This window comes from Cloeon dipterum, chromosome 3, assembly GCF_949628265.1.
Source record: "Cloeon dipterum chromosome 3, ieCloDipt1.1, whole genome shotgun sequence".
Taxonomy (NCBI): Eukaryota; Metazoa; Arthropoda; class Insecta; order Ephemeroptera; family Baetidae; genus Cloeon; species Cloeon dipterum.
The window spans coordinates 24,138,450-24,150,712 of record NC_088788.1 but is presented as its reverse complement, the minus strand read 5'-3'; the positions used below and the strand labels follow the sequence as shown (position 1 = coordinate 24,150,712).

At 38.4% G+C, this 12,263-nt stretch overlaps 3 protein-coding genes across 3 annotated transcripts in view; 1 reads left to right on the top strand and 2 right to left on the bottom strand.

Moving 5' to 3' along the window:
• Window positions 1-79: 79 nt before the first annotated feature.
• Window positions 80-5,925, bottom strand: ADPS (alkyldihydroxyacetonephosphate synthase). Its single transcript, XM_065484469.1, has 12 exons — window positions 5,877-5,925; window positions 5,634-5,806; window positions 4,057-4,143; window positions 3,872-4,002; window positions 3,661-3,810; window positions 3,449-3,600; window positions 3,255-3,391; window positions 2,691-2,997; window positions 2,456-2,633; window positions 2,266-2,396; window positions 2,096-2,210; window positions 80-1,200 (listed from the first exon to the last, which is right to left on the bottom strand). The coding sequence occupies exons 1-12, from the start codon at window positions 5,901-5,903 to the stop codon at window positions 863-865; spliced, it is 1,926 nt and encodes a 641-aa protein (XP_065340541.1). The 5' UTR covers window positions 5,904-5,925; the 3' UTR covers window positions 80-862.
• Window positions 5,926-6,729: 804 nt separating this feature from the next.
• LOC135939526 (uncharacterized) lies at window positions 6,730-8,115 on the top strand. Its single transcript, XM_065483982.1, has 3 exons — window positions 6,730-6,927; window positions 7,594-7,827; window positions 7,882-8,115. Exons 1-3 carry the CDS (start codon window positions 6,904-6,906, stop codon window positions 7,987-7,989), a joined length of 366 nt encoding a protein of 121 aa, XP_065340054.1. The 5' UTR covers window positions 6,730-6,903; the 3' UTR covers window positions 7,990-8,115.
• Window positions 8,116-8,164: 49 nt separating this feature from the next.
• The window catches only part of LOC135939525 (blood vessel epicardial substance-like), a 35,058-nt gene continuing 30,959 nt past the window's right edge, over window positions 8,165-12,263 (bottom strand). Inside the window, exon 10 of the mRNA XM_065483981.1 lies at window positions 8,165-11,956. Coding sequence (XP_065340053.1) covers window positions 11,733-11,956 — 224 coding nt within the window. The 3' untranslated portion in view covers window positions 8,165-11,732. The remainder of the gene's footprint in view (window positions 11,957-12,263) is intronic.

Genomic DNA, 12,263 nt, shown 5'->3' with positions numbered 1-12,263 from the left:
CATATGAAGCAGCGATACGAGCATTTTGACGTTTTATCAGTTTCTCAAAGGTCGCGATTTTAAATTAAACAAACAGCTCTTGATTTGTACACACATAAGAAAAACTGGTTTATTTTGTAAACATTTCTGTTGGGTAATGACAAGAGTTACAAAGCAAACGCTATATCGCAGCAACAAGACTACAGAATTAGGTTTCTGGGTAACATAATAGGAGATCCTGGTGGTTCAGCAGGAATACTTATAGCAACATTTTAATACTTTCTACGCGATAATGTAACCTAAAAATTAAGGTAGCTTTGCGAAGATGGGATCATATTTTTTCGATATATATATATATACCGAGGTTATTGAAAAACAAAATAAAATAGAATACTGAGAGTGCGTTTTTTTAATAGATTCTTCAAAATGCAGGGGGTATACGTATTTGATTGCACCATCACATACGCTCAAATCCAAATACTGAAATAATACTATGCTTTTCTATTAGACGAACACGCTCCAGTGTGGCCAATGTACAACAATATAAATTAATTAACATCAGGCTACGTTTAGGTTAATTTGACTGAATGCATTTAAAATTAAAACATCAAAGTGACTCAAAATGACGGTGCCTTGACTAACACAATGTTAGCACCATCAGTTACTATATCAAATATATTTGTAGATGACTAATAAGCAGCTAATCAAGAATGCTTACACAAGAGCAAATATGAATGGCAAAAAATTACCAATCAAAATTGGAATGATTATTTTTTAGTATGTAAATTAACTTGCAAATTATAAGGAACAGGATATTTGGTGTTGTGAAAAACATTATCATGATCACAATGAAATTTGGCAAGAAAAAATGAAAACAGTGGACTCACAACTTGGCCTGCAACTCGCCAGAGTCCAGGTTGCCACTAGCAAAAATGTTGGTGGGGTCCAACTTGTGCTTGATTGCGCGGAACAAGTGCACCCCCTGACTGGAGACCTGCTGCCTATACCACTTTTTCCGCACCTTGCCGATCCCATGGTGGTGAGATAGACTTCCACCACTGGCCAAGATTTCGTTTCTTGCTGCCTCTTCGATTTCTTCATAGACATGGCAAGGGTCCGGCATGTCACCATAATTGAAGGCGAAGTAAAAGTAAACCACAGAGCCAGCATCATAGGTCTGGGTTACTCGACAGGTCATCAAATAGTGGAGAATACCCCGGGCTGAAACAAACAAGGGTCTATGTTATTGGTAAAGGTCTCAACCACCTGCGCTGCGCCGCGCCAGCCGGCAAATTTTGGATAACGTGGGCAGCTGCCGAGAATTAGGCTAATTGTACGCTGCGCCAGCCGCCGTTGAAAAAGGGTCAAAAATTAAAAAGTAGAGGAGAACAAATGTTTTCCAGCCCTCAGGGTCATTAAGCACTATCAAATTTTTAAAATATTGACAGCTGCGCTATCCACAGTTAAAAGATAAATAAATAAAAATTGACGACCAGGACCAGCCATGTATAGAAAAATGAATGCTTTTAAATAACTATCCTACTTGAATTCAACAAGTTTCACCCTAATGAAGAAAAAAATATGTTTAGGCAGCGCATCTTTGTAAATTTGCAAACAGAACGTCAAACCAAAATGAAATAAATGTGAAGAAGAAAAAACGTTCATTGCAAATAATGTGGACCAATCAATTTAAAAATTATTCTTACACTATATCAATATTGGTAAATTTGAAAATCAATCTAAGTAAAGATTAATGCTAATAGCAGTGCAGAATGCTACCATCTTTGATACAATTGCAAGAATTTTATGTTATTAAAAGAGTAGCAAAGTTGGTTATTTAATTATTGATTAGCGTTGATTAATTTCATACAGTGCGTTGCACCAAAAGTAAAACACAATTTTGCTACTGATTCCTTCTCAAATGCAAGGAATCACAAAATGAATTCAAGAGTAGGAAATTAAAGAAATATTTTGGCCCTTTAAAAATGTCCCTATTTCCATTCCTAGGAGACAATCAACATTAATTTTTACCTTGCTGGCAGGTGGTCTACAAAACAGAAACGTGCTGGTTTTTACCATATTAAAGCTGTGTAAGATAAACTCAAAATGGACTTACCTTTGCATTCTGCAGCTACTCGTCCTTTAACGTTTCTACACAAGGATAGTGTTCTATCCCACGGGACAGAAGTTTCGAAAGACTCAGCGACAATGTTGAAGTCAAACCCAAGATCCTGAGAATACATGACCACTTAGCGCGTACAATTAAACACAAATTCGTGTACTCACTCTAATGTAAGCTATAACAAAAGTGAGCGTGTATCCTCTTTGGCCGTTGACTTCGCCTGCTGGCATGCCGCCAAACTGATGCGCAATTTCGTAAACCATTTTCTCCTGGTTTTCAACAGTGCTTTGCTCACCTGTAACACATTAAGCAAATGTTTACTATCTTTTTCAACACTTTGGAGCAAAAATATACCTTCAAACAAGAGGGTGGCAACAACCATCTTGTGAACATTGTATCCTTTCATCTTTGTGACATAAAACCTTTTGAATCCATCAGTTATGTGGCCAAAGAAACTGGGCTCTGCTTTTAAAGCTTGCCCAAACTTAAACTGCTCATTATCAACCAATCGAATTGATGCTGGCTGGCACCGCTGCAAAACAGAATCAGTAAATAACTATTTAGCCTATAGTTTTCTCGCAAATCGTACCTTCTTAGCAATTTCTCTCATACAATTCACCCCAGATTCAAAATCAGGGAAGATGATTGAGCCGTACTTCTTGCACGCCGGCAGAGGACGAATCTTGAGGACGACTTCTGTGATGACGCCAAGGGTGCCCTCTGAGCCAAGCACCACGTGGTTAAAATCAGGTCCAATTGAAACTCGTGGGCCCTGCGTATGCTTCTCCAATACGCCAGTCGGAGTGACCATCCGCACATGCACAAGCAGGTCTTCGATATTGCCGTACACATTCTTCTTCATTCCAGACGCTCTCGTGGCCACCCATCCGCCAAGACTAGTCAATAAAATATTTTATCGTCAATTTTCATTTTTAGTATGTTTAGTAGCAACAACAACTGAAATTCAAAGCAAATTCTAAATGCCAAGGATCTTTAATTCACACAGAATAAATTAAGTGATATACAGAGAGCGAAAAACAAACAATATCTGGACGATACTTCTCGATTTTTGAATCTACTTTTATAAAATTTATATTTATATCTTCATTGTTTCCAAATTTCATTGTAAAATGATGTTAATATTCCAATTTACCTGGAGAACTCATGGGAGTCTGGCTCATGGCCAGTCGTGAAACCATGGAATTTAAGCTCCTTCTCCAAATCTTGGCCAATGATCCCAGCTTCAATGCAAGCCACAAGATTGTCCTGGTCCAGCCACAGAATTCGATTCTGCATTATTTCATCAGGTTAGAAGGGTGTAAATAAAGGTTATTCAGTATTAGATACCATTTGAGACATGTCCAGAGACACGATCATTCTTTTTTCCTCCTCAGGACAAGAATTAGCACAAGTGACGCTGGTTCCTCCTCCATACGGCATGATCACAACATTGTACTTAGTGGCAAGTTCAACGATTTTTACCACTTCATCATGAGAGTCTGCGCAAGATTACCATGGATTAGACTTAGCATACATAGCTGTTTCTATTTTCAGTCTACCTGGCCAGATAACCAAGTCTGGGATTCTGGCAAACATCCCAACTCGCAAGACATAGATGTCATGGAGTGTATGTCCGTGTGCTCTAAACAGCCGGTCCATGCCATCATCAGATATCGCCAAGTTGCATTTTCTAATTTCTGCCATGAAATCTGTTTCAAAGAGTATTTGTATGCATTACTTGCGTAGAGTTTCAAAATTAAATAAAGTTACCGGTGTTAATGATGGGATCAGGGAATTTTGAAGTAGGTTGTTGCGGTGTGATTGGCTTGCTCAAGTCCACGTTGAACACATCTTTTGTCCACTGGGTGAAATAAGGCAACTCTAACTCTCCAATTGGATATCTATTCAATTTACATTCAATTATTGATTGCGGATCAAGTGTAGAAGAGATATACCTGTTGCCAGTGAACCAAATTACTCCTTTCCTCACGGCGAATTTTGAGTCCGCGTACCCCCATCCGTTCCATTTAAGCAGCTCTTGTCTGTCAAATGTCCAAACCAAATATTCTGAGTGTCAATGATATATTTAATGCAACCTACACTAGAACAAAAAGGCATTCTCAGGAGTGTCAAAGCAATGGGGGGTATTTGAGCAGTTCGGAGATCTATTATTGGCTACGCAATGTCAGAGATGGCAAAAAGTGGTTAGTTTAGTGACTCGAAACGCTCAAATTGCTCAACGGGCTGGGAAGCGCACCGGCGCTGACTCGCTACTTGCTGGTTTGCACCTTTCCAGCATGCGTGATTTGGCTTCACGGGACGATTGTCTAACGTTTCAATGCAGTCCTCGGTGTGGAGGCAAGTGGCCCTTGAGTGGGCTGGGTCCCTGTGCAGCCTGGTGCGCCCATGTTATCCGTTCGCGGTTTTATTGGGACCCGGGTTTCAGCATTCGTGCTAGTGCAGTGCGCCCCCTTCCCGGTCCTCGGACAGGGCTAAAGTATATATATGTCAAGTGCTTCAATATTTAAAATGGCAATACCAATGGATTAAAAGCATTTAATAATATTAGGAATTATTAACTAACAATAAGTCAGCTTTGAAAGGATTTTTTTACAGAAAATTGAATTTCTTGATAAAAAAGATAAAGGAAACACGCGAAATTGTGATGAGAGGTGCGGAAGATAAGATAAAATTTTGTGTGTTCTGACTCATTTTTAAAAACCTCTATCTGCTCAGCTCTTCCCGTCGGCTATGAATCAACGGGTCCCAATAAAAACGCCGAGCGGATAACATGGGGTCCAAGTGGCCACAGAGGAGCTTGGGCCCCATGTGGTCATCTTTTGCCTACCCGCACAGGGTCTTTAATTGAAACGCTAGACATTTGTCCCTAAAGTCGCTGGAAAGGTGCGAAAACTAGCAGGTGGCGAGTTGGCGCCATCCAGCCCAGCCCATTGAGCACTTTAAGCCACTTAATTAACCATCATTAGCAATTTCTGACATTGGGCAGGCAGAATTAGACCCCTCGAACTGCTCAAATATCTCCCATTGCTTTGACACTCCCGAAAATGCCTTAACAATACGAGCCAAGAATCAACGGTAGATATTGAGGAAGCTGCAGATGTGAAGAGTTTCAATGATCTAGTGACTCGCTATACATATTTTTTGCGAATATTTAGCAAAAACTGTTGGCAGAATAAAACTTATTATTCATAATTTTTTTTTATAAATTGAATTAATAAGATTGTTTATCGCAGTCAATGCTCTGGTACAGAACAGTGGAGTGACGAAGAGAAAAAACCCGAGAGTTTGATAGTCCTCAATTTCTCGACTCTCAACCACAGGAAATTAGCTTGTTGGTTAGAGCCTTTATTGAAATTTATGACCTTAAGACAGCAGGGCGTGTCTCTGTGCAAAAATACCATCAAAAACTTGAAAGATATTGTTTCTCGCTTAACAGAAAAAATTCAGACTCATCTTATTGATTGTTTAAATGAAGTAAAAATAAATATAAAGGGTTAGAATAAAATATTACCTTCTTTTAGGAATTGCACTCGGCGTCAAATTTACTTTGACAGCCTTCCGAAATTGCTGTCCATTATTTTCAGCACTGTAGACCTCGACGAACGAGTTGCTGTCGCCGTTCGTCGGGGCCTCTTTTGATTCGGCTGACATCGAGCAGGGACTCAGTCGAACGTCCTGTTTGACCTGCCAGAGCGCAGAGGGACAGAAAGATAAATTTAATTGAACAAATGTGTAAAAATTAACACCGGCTTACTATGAACGAGCTCCTGTCAGTAGCCATGACATCTCTTCACAGTTCTCAGTTCACACCCACACACCGCAGTTAACAGTGCTGCCAACCAAGCTAAACTGAGTTAGAAAAAGTAGAGTTGTTAGTCGTCAGAAGACTCGAAACCTTGAAAGACACAGTCACAGTAATTTATTCAGATCGAGCCTAAAAGAGATTTTTCTGACAAAAAAATAAACAGTGGGAATAATTACCTACTTTTATTACAAATGATTAACTAATAAATATAATGGGTGGTGAAGCATTTTATAATATGTATATTATTAGTCTATAAATAGAGTCTATTTACTCTGTGATAAATAGGGCAAAATTATTATGCCATATAAGTACAACATTATTTTTTGTCATCCTCATTGTCAGACATGTCCAAACTTATTTTACAAATATTATATTTATTACTATTATAAATAAGAGCAGATTGAGGAATTATTTTGTAACAAGCCATGTCATTATGATGACATATAATATATCTTGGGTGTCACGTCTCAGTCCTTAAAGTTTGTATTTCAAAATATCATACACTAAAAATGAGATCATTCTCGTCGTTTAGGAAAATATGAAGTTTTTGTCTAAAGTCACAAGCGTTAAAAATAAAAATAAAAAAATTCCCTCATATTGTTCCTGAGAGCAGCAGAAAGCTCCAGGTGCCGCTCGCTTAGCAAAAACAATGCGCGTGTGTACGTTTGAAAGTTTCACAATTATTCTGCACACACCGCATAGCTAACAAGTATGTATAAGGCTCAAGATTAAATTGACGGCGGCTCCTACTGAATTTAAAGGGCGTGAAGCGTAAATGAGCGAGCGCCTGACGAGCAGAGAGAACTTCTTACCCGGCAGAGGACACGCTCTGCGTGTATGACATGAGAAACTTTGCTTTTTTATTAATCAAGCGAGCGGGAGAAAGTTCATATAAGGATCCACACATACTTCGCCCTTTTGCACAGCATCAGGAGCAGCTCACGCGCCAGGACCAATTTACTCAGTGAAATTTAAGATGCGGAGATTCTTCCACTTGCAGGTCTGTAATTTATATAGATCAATCTAAATTTTAACGATATTCTCTAAGAGTTAAAATATTTGCGCATAATAAATTTGAAATATGCGGCGATTTCCTTTCAAAAATATGAATTCTAATAAGATAGTTACATGTATAGGTATAGAACGCGAATTAACATCTCTGGTGTACAGATTTTCAATTCATTCATAAGGCCAAATATTGCTTAAAATTAGATTGAGCCGTGGGCCCGTTGGTCAACACAAAAACATATATATATATATATATATATATATATATATATATATATATATATATATATATATATATATATATATATATATATATATATATATATATATATAGTAAGAGTTTGAAGTTACCATTTTTAAATTGAAATAATGTGATAACATAATCGAAGTAAATTCACAAAAATGGAAACCTTGTATGATTTATAGTGTTTTATTAAGCAATCATTTTTCCCATTTTTTTGTATTTCAAGATATAAGATTAAACGGATTAAATATAAAATTGAATATTTGTTATTTGGAAGTTACTCTTGAGGAAGGAATAATTATCTGATGATTAATAAATAGTCGCACTTGTCCTCGTTGTTCGAAAGTTGAGACTTTTTATTTAATAATGGTAAAACTAACTATTTTCATAACAAATTTATTATATCCATTGCAGTTGATCGCCAGTATGTTTTGCCTGAGCGCCTTCGCTCTGAGACACCACAGAGCATCTCGCGCTTTGGGCTACGTTCCTCCGTACCTTCCTGGTCTCAACAGGGTAACCTCAGACCCTTCAGTGAGGTATGAAGAATTGGCGTTGGATGAAACCAGGTTACAGCACAACCAGCCCGATTCCAGCCCTCCGATCTTTGAATGGAATGCGCATAATCTGGGCTACTTCAGCAGAGCGGTGAGAAAATCTATTTTATTTTGAATTCTCTTATTATATTTCTTGTCTTTTTAGAGTGCCTCTTCCAGAGGTGAGAAGGGAATGTCCAATCCATGGCTGCACTTCCAGCATAGACCGCAGTTCCATACCAGGGCTGGACATATGTTCAGACACTCGTTTTAGGCTGATGATTTTCTTTTGGTGCGCGCGTTGCTGCCAGGAACTTTGTGATACATTTTTTTCATTTTGTACGTAGTATAGAGACTGCTATAATAAATTATGGGCACACACAGTAAAAGTCTATTGAAATTCTACCTTTGAACTGAGCGAAGCAGCAAATAGTAACACAACCTTAAGGCTCTTTTGCACATACCTTTATTAAGTTTAATTATGCGAATTAGTAATGAAAACCATAAATCTGAAAACATACATCATTTGCATTTTACAACTTCTTAGCCAGTTAATCTTTCGTTTTAACATTAAAAGCTGCGCAAATAAGGCTGTTATTTTGTCACTGAAGCAACACGATTTTTCATCCATCCGCTTTCTTTAATTTATGTTCCGCGTGGGCTACACTTTGATATAGATATTCAACAGAACTCGTGCTAAATATTAGATTACACATCAGTTTTGTTTCAATATTACGCATTTCGATGAAATATTCTTATCAAATTTCAACTTCCAATCGAATTCAAGACACTTTACTTCCTTTTTTTAAATACAGCAACTAAAGATACCATGGTATTTCTTGCCTTTTGTTTCATGTAGTTTCTCCAAAATGTAAAATCACAGGGTGTGGCTGTTTACACACAGTATTTAACTTTCGTGGGCGTATGTGTGTGCGAGTTAAAAATATTGAGCACTCCGTAAAAACGCGTGAAAAATCATTTCTCGTTTGATAATTAACTAAAAAGGCACTTACGATAACCAATGCGTTTAGTTGTTAATGAAAAATGCGTTCGGGAACTCTATTTTTCGTTACAAATGTTGTAGTATGTATTATTATTATATTCGTGAAATCGTTTTTCTGTAGGGAAACGGTGAAAGACTTTAGGTCGCGGCAACAAGGCATTTCCAACAAAGTAAACGGAAATTATGGAGTTACCGTGTGCAGCTAAGTAAATGCCATGATGATTTTAAAAATGTAACTTTCACTAACACGATCAAGCCCTGAATTTTGTTTTAGGCGTCGTTACAATATTGCGAAATTTACAAAGAGTTACAGTTTCTCTTCTTGACCGTTGGTTGTTAATTGTTAGGAACACTGCTAAATTTAATTTTATATCCTCGTCTTTTACACTTGCTGAGTACGAGATATTGAACATTTACATATAATTTAATGATTGTATTTTCTGCTTTTTAGTTCAAACCGAAAAGATTTGTCTGTGTGTCGTTGAGTTAAGTAGTAATAATTGTTATAATTATACTGCTTCAGCTTGAGTTTTTGTATAGTTAAAATTTATGGTTGAAAATCACGTTACTGCTACAGGGCATTGCTGGAAATTCCCAAATAAATTTGTATTGCAACGCTCGAATTGAGATTTTACGCGCGTTTCAGGTGAATACTATTTGCATTCGCTTACACAACAACCCTGTTTTCTGTAGGCAATTTCTACACTGTTAGGTTTTATACATTTTAAGCAATCAAATCAACCCTGCGGCTCGAAATGCACTCACGCTGTGCCTCTGTGATCAATTGATCATTTATCACGGCGTGTTGACGTTGCGAATTGAAACGAGGATAAAGTTGCCAGGAGCAGTATAGTTGTGACAACGGAACCGGTTTAAAAGCTATGTAGTACATTATGCGAAGAGGCAGAAAAAAAATCAGACTTGCGCCAAATAAGAAGAGTGCGAAAAATCCATGGTTTTCAAAAAAATGATTCAATGTTCTGTTTGTTACAGGGAAATAGCGGCTTTGTGAGTCGATTATATATGTTTCTATTCGGCCAAAAGGCAAACACAAGCAAGCAGACGAGCCACACGTTCTGTATAGTACATGCTCTGTACTTTCGGTGAAGTGCAAGTTGTGAATTGATTTAAACGCCGACTGCTCGCCGGTCGGGGCGAATCGATAAAAAGCACGACCAAGCACAAAACGCGCTCTATAACATGGCATGAGAGTTTCTATATATGAAATATCATCCATCACGCGGCTGCATTTTAAAACCTAGGCCGCGTGTTCACCTCTTTTTCATTGTTTACACAGCAGAACTGCAAGAAAAACAGCGCCGCAAGTTTGTTTGTGCGTTTCTTTGCCAGCGCTCCCGTCTTTCTGCTCTACTACTAGCTCTTCAATTTTGGTATCTGCAAAGTATGCATTCGAAATGAAACGGAACGACGTCGTTAGCGTTGTTACTTAATCCGCGGGAAATGCTGATGCGAAAAGCGATCAATCAATCAACGTACTAGCAGCTTTTTCTGATGATAATCGCTCTATAAAGTGTTTGCTGTTTGCTTACAACCAAGTGTCTGCGGTTGAGGAAATGATAGAGGAATAAGTGAATATATGTGTCCGTCTTGCAAACGTCGAGATCGGTTTCAGAAGTCGCGTATCTCGTCTACGGACGTGCTTACATGATTACACACTACTTAAGAGATTAATGAAATGTGCGTGCTCACTTAAGGATTAGTTAATCGAATAATCAACTATTTGAATATATTTCAGAGCTGCGAATGGTCGGCTCTTTAGGAAACATCTGAAAGCTCGTTGGTAGAGAATTTCGACGCACTTGACATCGTAATTGGTAATTATGGGAGTGAAACAGAAAATCGCTTGAATCGCGAAACACATCGTGTCGATAAGAGGGATTAATTTACCAAACTAAGAGATTATTAGTCTCATCACTTATATTATGATAGAAGGTGGTCGTTTGGAAAGCTATTAATAAGATATTTGACACTCGATTGATTACCTGAAAATATTTGGAAGCGTTGAAAAAACAGAGGAACAGAAGTGCGATGACGACTTTTTAAATCCAGCGTGAAATACTGCAACCCCCGCAACTGCCAGGCAAAGCCGGTTGCATACTTACCATTAATTAATTAAGTATATATTGTGGGTAAAATAGAGATTTATTCAATATATAGAGCCGGTTAAATTTGCGTGCACTTTTAAAATCACGAGTTTAATGAAAACGTACTCTACCTCATGTCGTGTGATTTTGTTAACTTTGCTGTTTAATGTACGTAGTGGTAATCAACTGTACGGACTTAAATTTAATTCAATGGAAGCAAAGACTGGCAGACATTTGGTTATAAGGTCGATTAATTTCTCTGTCGTACCTCATTTTTGATTATACGTCTATAAAAAATGTACACCTCACGTTCCTACGTTAACGTCTTAAACATCCTGTACACGTTTTCGTTTTTTAAATACAGCGATATAAGTTATATTAAAAACTGCTCTCACGCACGTGTACATATGCAAGTACTAAAATAATATCAAAAGCGTCAAGCTACACAACCACATCGTCTTATCATGTAGTTTTACTTTGCTCTTTTATGTAATATATAACATATGCAAGTGCAAAAATGTTGCTGCGATAAATCAGCATGGTGTTGAATTACATAGTTGTTTTTTTCTTTCGTAAATTCATTAGCATGATTTTGATCCACTGGTGTAAAAAATGTTAGTTGTATGTGTGTCGTTCGTTCCTCCTCTGAAGTTTAATGCTAGAATGCCGCTGTAAAATCACGTTTCAAAACCATGCTAGTGACGCGGTGTAATTAAATATCTCTCATGCTGTCGCACTTCACGAGTGTCAAAGTTTCCGGAGCTGCGAATCCCACTCTCTTGGTTTGCGAGTGTCCCGAAAGCAATCAGAGCACCAAACGACCTGGTATATTTTTGCGGCTAAATAATTAGCTTAATTGGGTGTCGCGAAGAGCACTTGGGTTGCGGCCAGCCAACTGGCCAATCACCATCAGACTTCCGACTCCTCCACGAAGCTCACCTCCTTGCGTCCGGGGGAGGCCGGGGGCGGCGCGTGGGGCGGCAGTCTGAGCAGGCCGCCGACGCTGGCGGCCATGGCGGCCACGATGGGCGACGGCGTCACTCCGATCGGCGGCTCCACCAACAGGCCACTCGCGGCCAGCGGCTGCTGAATCGCTGGGTAGGTGAAAAAAGATGGTCCACGACTAGAACTTGCTGCAAATAGAATGTGAACATTAATTCACCTTTCACCTCGGCTCTAAACTTCTTCTATGATTTTTTAAAACGGTGACGACTTGTTCTCCGCATTTTGTTACCACTATGAGCGTTGTGTGAAATTGGCAAACTCGGAGGTTTAAACTTTAAAATGTTGAGGCGTAAAAAGTCACCAAATCGCACCCACATTTTCAAATAAATTTGCGAAAACGGTTTACATTTTAAAATCTGGTTGCCAAAAACAACCCTACATAATATTTGATTTTAAGTCCGTTTTTAAAACTGGTCTGTAAAATTAAGGGCCCCG

Coding starts and splice junctions, on each gene's coding strand:
- ADPS (XM_065484469.1), bottom strand. CDS start 5,903: ATGGCTACTGACAGGAGCTCGTTCATA. Junction 3,601..3,660: donor AGACTTGGTTATCTGGCCAG/GTAGACTGAAAA, acceptor AATCTTGCGCAG/ACTCTCATGATGAAGTGGTA. Junction 2,397..2,455: donor TGCCACCCTCTTGTTTGAAG/GTATATTTTTGC, acceptor AATGTGTTACAG/GTGAGCAAAGCACTGTTGAA.
- LOC135939526 (XM_065483982.1), top strand. CDS start 6,904: ATGCGGAGATTCTTCCACTTGCAG. Junction 6,928..7,593: donor GGAGATTCTTCCACTTGCAG/GTCTGTAATTTA, acceptor TATCCATTGCAG/TTGATCGCCAGTATGTTTTG. Junction 7,828..7,881: donor TGGGCTACTTCAGCAGAGCG/GTGAGAAAATCT, acceptor TTGTCTTTTTAG/AGTGCCTCTTCCAGAGGTGA.